This window comes from Paramormyrops kingsleyae, chromosome 21 (genome assembly GCF_048594095.1).
Source record: "Paramormyrops kingsleyae isolate MSU_618 chromosome 21, PKINGS_0.4, whole genome shotgun sequence".
Lineage (NCBI taxonomy): Eukaryota > Metazoa > Chordata > Actinopteri > Osteoglossiformes > Mormyridae > Paramormyrops > Paramormyrops kingsleyae.
In genome coordinates this window covers 12678478-12695492 of record NC_132817.1, presented here as the reverse complement: position 1 = coordinate 12695492, position 17015 = coordinate 12678478, and the positions used below count along the sequence as shown (strand labels likewise).

Below are 17015 nucleotides of genomic sequence, written 5' to 3'. Positions count from 1 at the left end.
AAAAAGCCAAAACCGAAATGCTAGGAACATGTACTTCACCTCGTGTTAAGCGTTTTCCTTTCCATTGAGGCCTATTATAAGGAAAGGCTTAACGTGTCCCTAAACTGCGATCAATAATCATCAAATTAACCTCCTAGGCAGTCGAACAATAACTAAATGTGGACGGCGATAGGATGGACGTCAAGTGGGGTATCGATTGGCTCTTGGGGCAAGTCCAGGGGGTTTCCTACATTTCTGTAGCCAGTAGGGGGCGTCTGCATTATTTTATTTGTAATAAACGCTTTCATTTTCCTTATAATGGGCCTTAATGAAGAGGAAAACGCTTAACGTGAGATAAAGTCCATATTTCTGGCATTTTGGTTTTGATTATTTGTCAGGTAAAAGTCTTCATGACCAGATATGTCTGAAAGAAATTTGGTGATTATTGGTCGCTGTTTCGATTAATTAAACCACATTAAGCGTTTTAAGATCAAGCGTTTTAGAAGGTCCCGCTGTGAAACGTGGCAAGTGTTAACTGCGGCCGAGCTTACGCTGCGTACTCTGACCACAAGGTGGCAGCAGAAAATGTAGAAATGTGGAACGACAACCTTTTCCCAACATCTTTTGGTTATTATAGCGGACCTGTTGGTATTGCGCGTTACACTTTGAAAACACACGGTAGTCAACCTTTAAATTTCCCCCTATCCTATAAAACACACACAAATCACAGGAAAATGTGTAACTCATCCAAATTACATATTTCAGCTTAGTTTTTAAAAAACCCAACAGACACTATGAACCTGATGATCATCCACACACACCAGCTACGTCAGGAAACATGCCTACACAAATTCTGATAAAATACTGATTTTTCTAGATATCTGCAGTCAACCTTTCGGCATGTTGGTTAGCGCGATTATACATAAAAAAATAGAACGCACGCAGAGTACCTTTGAGTGGGACACAAGCAAACAGTTGTTATATAATACATTACAACCACATTCATAAAAGGCATTCAATGCATGAACGTACTGACGCACTGTCTCCATGGAAACGGCCCCCAAAGGATACTGCATCCATCCCGTCATCGGGCATTTTTCATGCCTCTCATGAATAAAAGGCTCGGGGATGGATGTCCGACGGGTCTGGAAAATCGAAGAGTTTAGTTAATGCATGTTAATATGAGACATGAAAGATTATCTCCTGCTGGTGAAAACACTTTAAAGCATTTTGACTGGAGTCGAGTGGGAGTCAGTTACATAATACGTTCAATGTATAAAAACATGTATTTATGGGCTCTGAGGGTAGGGATCTGTGCCCGCAACTAGAAGGTTGCTGGTTCAAATCCCGTGAATACCCTGAGTAATTCTACTCCATTGGGCCCTTGAGCAAGGCCCTTAACCTGCAATTGCTTCGTGCTGGGTATGATGTTAATCTACATCCAGCTCTGTAAGGAGGTATTCTGGTGTGACGAAATGTGGCGTTGAGGTATCGACTGCTACATGGCTGCACCCAGGTTCTCACCCCTGGGGTGGTTTGCGCTGTAGGCTACATGGAGCGTGCAACAATAAAAACCTACCATATTTAGAATAGTGGGGGGTTATTTCATACATAGAATTATTATTTACACGGCTGTGGGGATTTTAGAACCGACTGCTAAATTAATTCCGTAATTTTCCATCGTTAAAATCAAATTACTGGCAAAGTAAAAACCTAATATGACGTGGGAGGCGTTTTTGTTTCCTTCAGTTTCCGCATGAAGTAATCTGCGTACAGAAATGTCCATCACTTTGAACCGAAGACGGAAGAGGCAAACAGCCCCAAAGCGTTTCCAAAAGCAACACCTTTCCATACCAGTGTAGTAAATACAAGTGAATATATCGCTGACAGCGGAAAGCCTCTCCTCATGCAGAAAAAGCCTGGCAGCGCTCACTGAAACCGCACATTAAATTTAATAAACGCCCTGCTATCTAGACAATTATATTTTCTCTCTCCCACCGACAGAAATTATATTTAAAAGCCAGCTTTTACATTCCCCGACGCGTATAAAACCACGAATCTGGGTTTTGGTCTTACGTTGAAGGAAACGAATTATGACCAAGTCTTCCTGGGAAAATATTCATTGAAATGTCTTTGGAACGAAATGAACGGAGAATGAAAACGAGATAAACCAGTTACAAGTATTATTACTATGTCAAACAGCCCGGGCATCCTGTCTGACGGAGTTTTAACCAAAAACCTGCATTCAGCTCATCGTGCCATTTTACGCAAAAACTGTTCGCACTTTCAGGGACGTTTACTTTTCGAAGTTGGGCCTTAATGCAAAGTTTCTCTCTTCATCAGTTTCAATAGGCCTATTTGTATTTTATGTTTAAAAAGCTTTACTGTCCAGCTGCATGGAGACATGCTTCAGAAATATTTGCAAAAGGTTTTAAATGCCCTCATGTATATATTCGAATCTAATTTAAAAAAGTTAAAACAGGTTTTGTCCTAAAATAAGAAACGACGATAATTCAGCCGATACAGGGAGTAGCAGCACGCCAACTTCGTGACGTAATTCCCAGACTGGGACGGGTGACTTTTGTTTTCCTTATTTGGATATGGAAACCCATCAACACTGAATCGCAGGAAGATTTTTATTTTACTTTAATCGCCGGGTCCCTCCCCCGTTTAGATCTGCTGATAGGCTATCTTGCCGTCTCCCTCTGTCGTACCTGCTTGCTCTGGATTGCGCCACCTTGTTTTTACAGCCGTATGAAAACGCTGGCATGACCTGCAGCAGCATTAATGTGAAAGTAAAAGACCCGTCAGCCTGAACCGTTTTCATTTCGATGCCCACTTTAGATGGCTGGGACAAACCCACTTTTTTTCCCCAGACACTTGATCTCTCACTGGAGCAGTTTGTGGTAGTACATGCTCATCAGTTTGATCCAGTAACTTTGTGGTAGCAAATTAATGTCTTTGCTACCCCACCTGCTGGCGTACAGGATTGTTCACACGGAAGGATAAACTACATATGGTAGCTGTGGGCCCCTTCGCTAAAATGACAGCAGAACGTCGCACAGCTGACGAAGTTTCCAAACCACTTTCTGCAGAAGTGAAATCATATCATGTCATTTTGTAAGAGGTCAGCACTCCCTTGTACAGGCAGCAGCCGTGAGAAAGGAGCTGATGTTCAACAAGCCGGAACAGGCCTGGCGTCTCGGGGGGGAAGCCAGGGAAGTCGTCTGGGGCCCAGCTGAGAGGGCTTCCGTGTCATGGGGGCCCAGCTGAAGCAGTTCTGTCCCAGTCCTAGGAATATAAAAATGTCCCCGAGAAGGTGATTAAGTGACCAGGTCTCTCTCTATCTAAACAATCATATAAATACTAATAAGTTTCGCAGTGCCAGTGCCTATGAATGGCGTGTCTGTCCATCCATCTTTAAGCCCACCTGGGTCTAAGCTGCTCTGAAATCACACTCACGCCGCCGTCCTCCCTGGATCCCTGACAGCAGAACCAAGTCAGAGACGACAACCCGGCCCGCTAAAAGGCTACAAAGAATTGAGCTCGTGTGGTGCGGAGAAGCCGGCAGCTTGAACTGAGAACGTGCGACTGTGTCGTGATTTTATAGAATAATGGCTTCTCGCCCATTCCTGTTTCCCCATCTCCACCTGTTGACGTACATAAAAAATTCACCGCTTTCTCTCCCTGAGAACGATATTTTTTCGTTAAAATGCAGAAAACTGCCCTACTTAGCAGTCAGCAGAGCTGATATTCCGGATCTCTCCCTTTGCAGTCTGCAGATGAATGCTGCCCATTCAAGGGAGCCCAACTTTTCTTTTTATTGGGTGTGGGGGTGGGGGACCAGCTTCCACATGCTAAGCGATCATCCTTCTGTATTATTAGTCTGGGGGGGGGGGGATTGCAGTGGAACACAAGCACTAACAAAGTGCCACCCTTACATGCATTACTTGTCACTGTGGTATGTCCCCCCCCCCCCCCCACATCACCTGCATACTGATATGATAGAACAGCCAATCAGATTAGCCGGTTGAACTGGGGAGACCCATTGAAAATGAACAATACTGGGGTTAGGAAAATCGAGTGATGTTTTACACTGACTTCATCCTGCTACAGACGCTCAGTCCAACACTCTTACTGACGCTTGAAAACCACTTTTTTTAAGCAAAAACATTTTACACATTTTATGTGTGGGTGTCATGAATCAAATGTGTTACTTATTAATGCAGGTCCTTGGGGAAACGATGCTGATATTTATTTTAAACAGGATATAAACAGAAAACAGACTAAGTCCAAGTACTGAGCCTTGAGAGACACTGCAATGACAGGAAAGAGGAGACTCAGGACCATCAAACCCCCTCACTGTATCTGAGACAGGATATAAACAGAAAACAGACTAAGTCCAAGTACTGAGCCTTGAGAGACACTGCAATGACAAGAAAGAGGAGACTCAGGACCATGAAACCCCCTCACTGTATCTGAGACAGGATATAAACAGAAAACAGACTAAGTCCAAGTACTGAGCCTTGAGAGACACTGCAATGACAGGAAAGAGGAGACACAGGACCATCAAACCCCCTCACTGTATCTGAGACAGGATATAAACAGAAAACAGACTAAGTCCAAGTACTGAGCCTCGAGAGACACTGCAATGACAAGAAAGAGGAGACACAGGACCATCAAACCCCCTCACTGTATCTGAGACAGGATATAAACAGAAAACAGACTAAGTCCAAGTACTGAGCCTTGAGAGACACTGCAATGACAAGAAAGAGGAGACTCAGGACCATCAAAACCCCTCACTGTATCTGAGACAGGATATAAACAGAAAACAGACTAAGTCCAAGTACTGAGCCTTGAGAGACACTGCAATGACAAGAAAGAGGAGACTCAGGACCATCAAACCCCCTCACTGTATCTGAGACAGGATATAAACAGAAAACAGACTAAGTCCAAGTACTGAGCCTTGAGAGACACTGCAATGACAAGAAAGAGGAGACTCAGGACCATCAAACCCCCTCACTGTATCTGAGGCCCTAAACAGGTCTGTAACAAACAACTATTACAGATACAGATTCAGTGCCTGTTATGCTACAGTATTTAGCCATTGGGGATAGTGTGGGACAGAAGACAGGTTGCAAGAATATTTCAAGGCAGCAGCTTCTCATGAGCTGTAGTGTCCTGGAGAGGATGTTCACAAAGAGGCGTGAAGCCTAACGGGGAGAGAGGTAAGGTGCCTATGCTGATTACAGCGCGATGCTGCACCCCGTCACATGACAGGGGTGAGAACCGGGGTGCAGCCATGCAGTGGGTGATACCTCAGCACCACACTATTCTGAAGGGACCAGTGTGAGTTTTTCCCAGTCGCTGAAGGGCCAATCCTTCCACCAACCCCCAAGTTTTTCCCTGTAAGTTGGAGGACCTGCTTACAAAGCGGGATGTAGATTAACACCATACCCAGGATGAAGCAATTGCAGGTTAAGGGCCTTGCTCAAGGGCCCAATGGAATAAGATCACTTCTGGCATTCATGGGACTCAAACCAGCACCCTTCCGAATGCTGGCACAGATCCCTAGCCTCAGAGCCACAACTCTGCCCACAAGCTTACAGCACCTGCTGTTCCCAGGCAGTCTCCCATCCAAGAACTAACGAGGCCAGTCATCGGACAGGATCAGGTGTATTCCGGGTGGTATGACTTTAAGTAACAGAAGCCTAACAGAGAGGATACTAACTGGGGACTGGTTTGCTAATCAGTGACTGTTAGGTGACGGGATAAGGCTGAGAATGATAGTCAGTTCATTATTTATACATTACACACACACACACACACACACACATTAATAAAGATAAGCTTCTTAATTTCCATTTTTTATGATTAAAGAAATAAATATTATCTGATAAAAATGGGGGTTCCTCACATAGCTGTATCTTATCTACCTTGTTGTGGGGGTGGGGTATTCTCCCTATTCAGCCAAAATTAAAGATGGTGTGAAAAAATATCTTTCAAGGACTTCGAAGATAACTTTTTTTATATGAACTAACCCAGTTTAAAAAACCATTCATACATTAGTTAATTCCCTTGCTTACCAATAAAAAATATTAAAGTTTCCATTTTAAAACGGATTTTGTCTGTTTATTTCTCACAGCAAGCTGGAATTCTGCAGCTGGATCCTATAACCTGCTGTTCTTCTTTAATTTGACCTGGCAGCCCCCGCCACAGTCAGAGCGCAGTCACACACCTCGCTGATTCAGAGCCTCAGACCGTGTGGGCAGAGGTGGCTTAACGGGCAGGGAAGTGCACTTGTAATTGAAAGATTGTTGGTTTGAATCCTTGACTGACAAGGCACCACTGAGGTACACTGAGCAAGGTGCCGCCCCCAGGTGTTGAATTAGTTGCCCCCTGCTATGTCACAATGTCACAAATGGGCTAAATGCAGAGGACACATTTCGTTGTTGTACACTGTGGTGTGTCAACACTGATCTCTAATTTCTAGAAACTCACACAGGAACATTGAACCTCAAGCCGGACGCATGTAACGTGGCTTCAGAACATAGAGAAATCCAGAGACGCCGCATATTTGGTGTTAATCTCCATTTACTGAATCGTGGGAGAATTTTACTTGGATCTGAAGAGCGGCATAAATCTGACATGTGGGTCTGAGATCACGAGGGCGATTTCCGGCACCCTTGAAGGTCACACTCTTGGCACTGGGTCAGCCTGGGATAAACAGTCCAAGGGTCTGAAGAAAAACTCGGAAGAGAAAATGGGAACAAGAGCCTTTGAGCTCAATGTGGCGGAAATGGGCTTTGTTAACGATCAGCCAGAGGAGGTCGAGCCACGGGACGGCGATGCGCGGAGAATGCTGATTAATGGCGTGCCCTCTCTTCCCAGCGGCGGAACCGCAGTCGGGCTTAACCTGCAGGATGTTTGCTGAGCTGGTCTGTCAGTTGGGAGGGTTAGTATGACATTATTTCCCTTTTTGGCTTTGGATGACATAGGCTTGCTCAAATTTTTCATATCCAGTACTACAATAAACAAAGGTCTAGTGCCCCCTGAAAAACAGCAGAGGTTCATATTACAGGCTTTGCAGAGCAGGGGGTCTCACCCGAATTTGGTCTCCAGAACCATCCGTGCTTTTTGCACCAAAAAGGAGCCCCCCAACTTTCTCCCAAGCTGGTGACAAAAGTGGGAGCTAAAACGCCGTAATTTCCGCTTCACCCCCCCCCCATCCCATCCGTTCCAACGTTTGACAGGAGGCCAGGCACCCCCCCCCCCCCCCCGAGCTGAAGAGCCCCCGCAGCACAGATGGGGCTCCTGGGAACCGGAGAGACCCCACGAGTCGACATTAGAACAGGGTCAGCTGCGGGGGGGCGTTTATTACCAGGCTGAGACTCCGCCCACATCCATGTCCTTAAATGACGACATTCAGGGATCCATTCCTGTAATCATCTTAACAGTTTTTCCTTGTTTCACTGCCAAAGGAAGGAGAGACTTTGTCCAGCTTTCCTTACTGGTAATTTAGCGTAATTATCATTAATTACCTACATACCTTATAGTGCTGACCTGGGGAGTTTCTAGCTATTGAAACGATCGGGGTTTACCTGGTGCTTGACTTGTTTTTAAAGGAAGTCTGGTATCGTGGGTAAAATACTCGGGCTATACTGTCCGACCTAACAAGGCCCATGGTGCCGACCTCCACTAGCAGATGGTAGAGAGACAGTCAGAGTGTCCCTGCTTCAAGCTGACAAGTACTAAAATAAACCAACTGCAAAAGGACATTGTAACCCTGTCATCCCTAATCATCATTGTGGCAGTAACACTAACAGTAAACTTCACAAACAGCAACCCAGTCATAATATATTTCTGCTGCTGTGACGGTTCTGGATCGTGTTCTCCATTAATATTCAGCAATATTTATGCATCTATAGAAACAGAACATGAATGTTATAATACAGCTGGTCTTTATCAGTTATAAAAGTCTCTCATTTGTACAACAAGCAGCCATGAACAATTCCATCGAAATTTTAATCAAACTTGTAAAATATTAAACATTGACAGTACATGAAAGAAACACTGGGAATACAAAATACAGGCAATAAATGGGTTAATTAGTGACAGGCCCATTTGTCAGAATGTTCCGGAATGTGACACAGAAGCCCGGCCACCCTCGGACCTGGCCCAAAGTTACACTTACACATGGCACTCCAGAGCTTACAGTTTAACTTGGGTGGGCTGCTGATCTCAGCCATGCTTTTGAAAGGAGAGAGAAAAAAACATGCACACCCTCCCATGAATTTTCTAACGGGGGGCAGTACTATATATCAAGGTCTGAAACACTGAATGCCTAATTTGATTCCTTTCACATTAGTTGATGCTTTTATCCAAAGCAGGAGTCATTTGTTAAGAATCTTGAAAGACCCGAGAGTGCAGGCCCCTTTAAGATGCAGGTCCACATGCTTAAGAACTATGCCACCTATGGGTCTAAAACAATATTTAGTTTAATGATGACCATGGGTGACCATGGGTGACAATAACGTCTGAGAGAACTGTGAGTGATGAGAGTGGTGGCTTGATGGTTAGGGAAGCGCAATTGTAATTAAATGATTGCTGGTTCGAATCCCCGACCAGCAAGGCACCACTGAGGTACCCTGAGCAAGGTACCGCCCCCAAGCACTGCCCCCCGGGCGCTGAATTAGCTGCCCCCTGCTATGTCACGAAAGTCACTTATGGGTTAAATACAGAGGACACATTTTGTTGTTGTGCACTGTGTGCTGTGCTGTGTTAACAATGACCAATGATCACCTAATTCTAATTGGGATACCGGAAACAGCTTCTGATGAGCCGCAGGGTTGATTTGGGGGGGGTTTACTAATGTACCTTTATAAAGTTCTGATTGGTCAGTCAAAGGGGGCTGTTGTCCTTCCCTTTTACACCCTGGCATTAACCTGCAGTCACATGGAAGGTTTTGATTAGATGTGAATGGGGTGTCAGACCTATTACAGTTAAGGATTTAGTCTACATACAAGAATATTTACCATTCCTTATAATGTACAGCAGTGTTGAATTGCATGCAGTTATGTTAAAAACATCATCGGGTTCATATTTCTCATTATGAACAATTTCTGTACAGCAAATCAAGATGCATCTCTGGGTGTAATGGAATCTGTACGCTTAACCCTACACAGTTGACAGATCTTGCCGACATCATATTGTCCTAGAATAGATGGAGACAGTTTAAAACATCTGTTCCATACAAAGTCCATGAGTCAGCTGAATAGTGTCTCCAGCAATGACACTTAAAGGTCATTTTCATGAGGAGGCTCCAACCAAATGTGAATCGATCAGTTTATTTGTTCACCCTGATCCTCACAACGTTTGGTCAATGTGTCTAACCCAGGCCAGTCCAAACTAATCGATATCCGAATCGATCCTCTTGTTACTATATTTTAATGTAAACAGCTAGATTTTTGAATATTAAGGTACTTTGTTAGTGAGGTTGAGTCTCATGGTTGTTCAGACCAAACATTTCAGTCAGATACATTTGTGTTAAATCCAAAATCCAAAACTTTCTCATTTCTCCACTTCTGCCATCCGGCGGGAACACTTGCTGCCAGTGCCCCCCCTCCCTCAGTCAAAATGACAGGCTTTCTGGTACCGAGTCCTAAAGGGCAGTACATTACCTCCTGATGCACTTGCACGTGGACTTGGTGGAAGTGCTATGTCGTCAGAACCAGATTTCTGTCCGGACCTCGTGTACGACACTGAATTTGATCAGGGTGTCAGGGGGGTGGAGGGGTGAGGCTCAGGGGTGAGGCGCGGGGCTCCTGCGGAGCATGTAGGGCGACCCTTCAGAGGAACGTCACATCATCCTGCGACTGCACCCACTTCCAGTGAGCCTCGTGTTCCAGGTTCACTCTTCCGTTGAGTCTGCAGCCCTCCGGATCCACCTTACCGTTCTGGTAGGCCTTCACCTTGGCATCGGGATTTTTGGCGAGTTTTTCGCCGGGGCACGGCCGAGCAGGGCCCTGGCCACCCCCACGCCAGCCTGCCTTATCCGGGACACAGTTTGCCTCCCCCGCACGCGTCTGGCAACCATCATTCAGGGTGGAGGCCATTCTCCGGGGATCCACGCCATCGTGGGCTAGCTTAGCCACTGTCCGTGCCTCTTCTCTGGGAACCTCGGGTTTGACGAGGGGGGAGCCCGGGCCAGCCCCTGCTCGCCCGCCTGCCTCCGATACCAGAGGGGTGGAGGATAGGCCCGTCTCGGCGGAACAATACTCGTCGGTGTCGTCGGCCAGCGTGTCCAGGTAGCTGCCGACGGAGATGTTGTCGAGCCGGTCGCTGGGGTCCTGCAGGCTGCTCCAGCTGCCCCGCAGTGAGGTGTCGGGCCCCTCGGCCAGACTGTACTGGCTGCTTGTCAGGCTGCTGCAGCGGCTGGGCAGGGGGCCACGCTCCTCCAACAGCCACCGCAGCGACTCCATGCCCTCGTGCAGCGCCACCAGCTGGCGGAGGATGCGGACGTCCAGGGAACGCAGGGACAGCTGGGAGCGGGTGGGTTGGGGGGCATGGATATGCAGGGCAGGAGAAGAGATGGTGGGGGGGGGGGGGGTGCAGGAGTTTAGAGAAACAAAAGAGTGAAGAGAGGGAGCTGTTTGAATTTGTCGCTGCTTTTCTGTAAAATCTTAATTCCACGCCAAACAGAATTTCCACAAGCAACCAGCAAGACCAAGCTGTAGCAGAACCTGCCGTCCCCGCAAGGTACAGAACCGCACGGAGGACAGCACTGTACATTCATTTGACACAAGCAATACCACCTGACACCTCACTGCTAACTGCATACAACTTATAGTTATTAATGATTGTTTAATGTTTGTTTGGTCTCTTTGGATTAGGTCTGCAGTGAGGCAAACAAGCATTTCACAAAACACTGTAACCACTATATCTGTCAGTGTCATAAATAAAACAAGGCACCTCCCATGGGGGGGCGTTTCAGAGAACCTTCCGCCGCTCTGTCATCTCTGGGGATCTGCCCTCCCCCCCCCCGCTGCAGCTCGCCCCCACTACCACCCATAAGACCTGATCCTGCCTGCAGCTTCCAGTACAGTAACAGCTACCACAGCACCATCCCCCCCCCCCAGCTTCCAAATACAGCCCCCCCTCTGACCAGCTTTGTAGTGACCCGGCCGCTGACAGCCCTGGGTAAATATAAACCTCCAGTGCCGAATCCAGCTTTAAGCAGCGCAGATGGCTCTCGTGGGACCTGCAACCTCATGTTCAGAAACATACGCTATATCTTCCTTATAAGGCTGAAAATGGAACAGAATACTGAAGCCAACGTACAAATTTTCGGCGGTTAGATGATCTACACGATCAGTAATTCACGACGCCGCAGAGGGAGACGGACACCTTTAAAGTGCTATAGCCGCTTTCACAGCTGTAAGCAGTTATATTCAGACTAAAGCTGCGTTAGATGGTGCTGGACGGTGTGGAATTAGCTGGAAACCTGCTGATCTCCACTAAAACACCAGACGAACTAGAGAGAATGGCTGCCGGGGGCGTTTTCCCAACTGCCTGACCGCGAAAGGACCGGCAGGCCGGGTCTTTGCGGAGCGCTGCGAAAGCCGCGGAGGCAGCGCCTCTGCCGGGTTAAGCAGCCGCTAATGAGGGAAGCTGTAAATTCGCCACGGGATCGGCGCCGCTGGCTGCTGACGGCGGGGACCGGGCGGGGGGGCAGGAATCGCAGAGTCAGCAGGCTGCGGCATTGGCGGCCGGCTCCCCCTTCACTGAACCTGGAACTCCTTTTCTGACCACAGGCGTCTGGGTGCCGGGAGACGCAGCAATCCGAAGCGCGATTTCACACTCAGAACGCAGGGTAACCCTGAGCTGCAAATCAGGCAGTGCAAGTGGCGTGGTTGCAGGGGTGCCGTCATGGGTGGGGTGGTGGTTAGGACGATTCCAACAGCCCCTGTCAGTCAGGGGCCCTAAAAGATTGGTCTAGACTGGGGGCCCCAAAAATCTCTAGCAGCGCAACCCTGCGTGGCCGTACATGCAAACTGGCACTGCATAGACACTGACATGCTCTTCCGATTACACACGTTAGGCCTAGTCGCAGCCACCAGCATGCAGCTGCAAAGAGGAGTAGCGGACATTGTCCACTGACATCCCATAAACACACGAGAGCCAGGCACAGGTCATAACAGTGTACCCGTATGAAGAGAGGAGGGGAGATAGAGACTCAGTCATACATAATCATCACACAAGGTTAAACAAATTGGAGAAACGATTAACGATTGCCCACTCACTTACATCTGTATTTAAAAGCATAAAAGTCAAGAAGGCAAAGGGAAACACACTGAAAACACAAACCAGGAAGGAAGCACAAATGCTCTGGATAATCTGACACAGCCTGCCCTTCCAGTGACCTAAAATAGGCCTATAGGAAAATGTAAATATAGTTGACACTATATACCAGGGGCGCTGCTAGAGATTTTGGGCCCCATGAAAGCATATCATATTAGGCCCCCCAGTCCAAACCAATCCAGTTATTTTCCTAATTTTTTAGGGCCCCTGTCACTCAGGGGCCCTTGGAATCGTCCTAGCTTTCCTCCCCCTTACGGCGCCCCTGGTTATATGTAAGCTTCGGGATCAATAAAGTATCTATCTGATCTATCTAATCTATATTGAGATGGGCGTATGTAACTGCTAATCAATCGTTTTGTAAATTTACTCATTGACACGTTAAACTTCTGTACATCGGCCTATACACCGAACGACTTTACAATCAGCATCTCAGAAAGACCCTTACATAGTGTGACCTTCTCTGGCCGGTCGTAACCTACTTTTGATCAGTTGAATCTATCTATTTTGTATGATATGGAAAGTATTGAAGGGCGTTCCTCGTGATTTTGTGCCTGCATGGCACATTCGGGTCCGCAAAGTGCCAGAAGCGGCAATCTCAGCAGATTGTGGGCAGCCTACATGAAAGCGATCGGTAAACAGCCGCGAGCCATTTCACACTAATCTGTATAAAGTAGCTTTTGATAATAAAAAAAAGGCATATTTGCTTGATATGATTACATTATTTTCAACTCTCTATCCATGCACACGTTTTATTTGTCTTCAGATAGACTACAGCTAGTGTGGGGCTAACGCTGATATCCCTCTAATGCGATGATGTGTAATTAGAGCTAAAATGTTCTTAGTGAAGGAATTATTGCGTGAGGGAAGACAATTAGCAGTTTTCATCCTTTAATTAGGCCTTTTAGCCGCCTGCCGTTACCTTACACCAGCAAAATCCGGGGGAAAACGTGCATGTCGAGTTCAGTCGCATGCAAAACTCACGCTGAATGTGCAATATATTTGGCTTTTGCGTAACTGTAAATCTAATGTAATGGATAAATGCAGTGAGACTGAATTTCCTGCCTTGGAAAGTATTCTGATATTTAAGCCTAGTAGCCTGTTTAATTTCCGAAGATTATCCTTCCTTATGAGGTTTATAATGGAAAAACCCCTGTGACGAATAACGTCTTATCCTGATTCTCGTGATTTCCCCCCCCCGCATTTTAACCTTTTAACTGCTTGTTTTTGCTGCGCAAAGACGGTGAACGTCACATCGTACAGCCATTGTAAATTATTGACCTTGGATCGACCGCTTGCACCGTGGCACGAGAATAACAGATGGCGATTTCAGGGACTTTTTAAGTGACAGGAGAGGTTCGGTAACCCACCTTACATACAAGGTTAAATGCACAGAAAATATGTAGCCTATACCTTAACTCACAACATCTGACCAGGAATGCATGCAGGAAGATTTGGAAGCTGAACCTAAGAACATATAGTCACAGAATGTCAAACAATTCGGTTATAAATACATTTTGTTGAGCACATTATACTGTATATAGCAGGGGCGCCATAAGGGGGAGGAAAGCTAGGACGATTCCAAGGGCCCCTCTAAAAAAGTAGGAAAATAACTGGATTGGTTTGGACTGGGGGGCCTAATATGATATGCTTTCATGGGGCCCAAAATCTCTAGCAGCGCCCCTGCATATAACACACCACAATTGCATGAACAGTTATTCTAGTTATTGGTTCGAGTGCGAACTTCATGGGCTATTAGGGAGGGGTAATATATACGGAGCACTACAGGCTCATCAATCCTTTGCATAGATTTAATTACATTACGGCAATATGTGGTCGTAAAATTTAATAGCGCCAATATTATACGTAACGGGGGGGAAATCACGTCCGGACAGGCAATTAGCAGGTTTTATTTATTTATCATTTTATTTTTAAAAAAAGGTAGCAGATGGGCATAAAAATATATGTAGCCCTTATCTAAGTTATAAGTGCGTGAGTAAAGACTCCAAGCAGACACAGCTAGAAGTTCAAACACCGGCTTTCACCCGAAGTAAAACACCCCATACATGTATACGTTTCCACTAAAAACACCAACTATACTACTCATGGATGGAAACATGCAGGTTTGAAACTTAAATAAGCGACATCGTACCGTAACAGGAACAGAGTACGTACACCTGAGTGCAAGAGCGCTCGATAGCAGCCACTTTCAATAGCCTAAATATCTCGCGGATCTTCATAGAAGTCAAATTCTCCACCATTACATAATAACTCCTACTGCTTGCACAATTAGCCACACGAGTTTCCAGTTTTGTTGCACTGTATATGAATTATACAATTAGGTTAGCTGATGGAGTTACAGCAACGTTTTAACCGCAAACACATAGGCTACGAGACACCAGAAGCATGAAGCAGGCGAGCAGAGATGTGGATCCAGACTAGTAATTTAAGAAAGCAAGAGGTCGAAACATCGTTACTAAAGGGACCTCTCACATATAAAGGGAAGAAAAAATAAACATTTTTACCATGTCTTGCTTTAAATTCTTTATTTTGTCAGCGAGTGCATCGGTCTTGGGGTCTCGGTCGTTTCTTTCCGCGGTACTTAACTTGCGCTCCCCGAGGTGTAGAGCGTCTTCCCGCATCCATTTAATCAGCGCTTCGGGCGCCTTTCTTCCGACTTTAATTTCGAGATCTTTTAGATCTAACAGGGGCTCACCGGCATTAACCTCCTCCATTATACCCCCCGTCCTGGTATATATATCCTGATGATCAGCCTAAGCAGACTGTAAAGTGCACATTTATTGTAAGAAATCCTGACAACTTAATCTCTCTACCAGCGTTGCTCAGTTCCTCAAAACAAACAGAAGAATGCGCAAAAATAGGAAATTCCCCGTTATCTAAATACATTTAAAAGAACAGCTTTCTCGGTGCTGATGATAACATCTACCTGCCGCACAGAATAAATCGCACATATCTGAGATCCACATGCTATAAATAGTTTTCTCCATGACCGCATTCCAAGGGATCAAACCACGGAAGATGGCTCCCAATAAACACTGACAGATCACACCTGGGTAAGAGCAGTCAGCCCCCGACAACACGAAACGCATTTCTTAACTACCGTAAGTTCAGCAGTAAAACGCCCGTAACCGTAATCCACAGACGAACCGCAGCTCGCGTAAACTCAAAATAACACCGGACCGCTAGGAGGCGCTAGGAATGCCATTAAATGGCCCTCGGGTCCTGAAATATAAAAAACTACTTCAATACACTGAATTCGTGAGCCTCCCTATATTATGTAATACGTTTTTCCCCTTTGCACCACTCTGAATTATCTTGTACTCATGGATCCGTAAAGGTCCCTTCAGTCCCTTTAACTTCGCGTCTACTATAACACAGAGGTGGCAATTTCAGGTCCAGAAAGTAAAAATCCAGACCATGATTTACTTTTAACCAACCAGTTGAGCATAAAGAGTCACAGTCACAGAGTACTCAGCTGGTTGGTTGAAACAAAATCTTGGTCTGGATTTTTACTTTCTGGTCCTGAAACTACCACCTCTGCTATAATAGCATCGTTCAACGACAGCAGTAACGCTGGAAAAAACAATGCAAACTAAACGTGATTATCAACGAACTGAAATAAGTTTAGTACAAGGTGAGGGATCACCGAGGAAGGGACTTGATTTCAATACAGGCTCCGCACATTGGACAATGTAAAGACCCTCCATCTATCACTCTTCACTGAGTCATTTGGAGACACCAATTTGCTGAATTGCACACAAATCTAGAAATGTGAGGTACACATTTCAAATATTTCCTTACTCGAGCCATTAACCTACCGACCGGAATATCAGAAAAGTGACAGAAAGGTTCTATAAGGACCTCTGGTGGCGGGGAGAGGAATTAAACCCAATTTTAGTTGCACGGAACGGCATCTGCTGAACGGGTAAATGATTATATGCGTCCAGGTATCGGTAAGCAGGCAGTGTATGATTTCGTTAATTCATTTATATTAAAAACATTTCAGTAGCACAGGGGGTCTGGCTGTTAGCTAGCTTACATCTGTTTTACAAGAAAAGTAGTGACATATTAAAACTAGTGTAATGAACTGTAATGTCACAGAATACAACAGAGGTATTTATTCTGATACAAAACCAAGATGTTCGATCTAAAACTCCAAAAATAAGGTGAAGTGTCTTTGGAAAAACCTGAAGGAACCAAAGATAAGACGTATGTCACGTACAAAGCTCAGTGTCTGTGGCAAAGTTTGAGTGCATACAGTGAACATAAGGTTACCTCCTCAAGACTCAAGACTCAAGACTTTTTATTGTCATTGTACAGTTGCCTGGACAACGAAATTAGCTAGCAAGACCACAAAGATGCAAGAAAGTGTCAGTACAAGATATAAGAATAAGAAACACAGTATATACAATGTATAGGTACAAGAGACATTGGGGGTATATGCAAGGGTGTCATAAATATAATAAATAAGGGGGGAGGGCTTTTGTCATAGATAAGTGACACTATTGGGTAGGTTGGCAATTGCACATTTTCCAAGATATTGCACAGAGCCATAGTCAGTAGCAGCAGTGAGTATGGAGTATGGACGAAAACTGCACAAACACGTGCACACGCACACACCCACACCCATACACACATACATACTTATGGACACCATA

At 45.6% G+C, this 17015-nt stretch overlaps 1 protein-coding gene across 1 annotated transcript; it reads right to left on the bottom strand.

Moving 5' to 3' along the window:
* Positions 1 to 7985: 7985 nt before the first annotated feature.
* LOC111847601 (leucine rich adaptor protein 1-like) lies at positions 7986 to 15623 on the bottom strand. Its single transcript, XM_023818942.2, has 2 exons — positions 14862 to 15623; positions 7986 to 10520 (listed from the first exon to the last, which is right to left on the bottom strand). The coding sequence occupies exons 1-2, from the start codon at positions 15069 to 15071 to the stop codon at positions 9828 to 9830; spliced, it is 903 nt and encodes a 300-aa protein (XP_023674710.1). The 5' UTR covers positions 15072 to 15623; the 3' UTR covers positions 7986 to 9827.
* Between the last annotated feature and the right edge of the window lie 1392 nt (positions 15624 to 17015).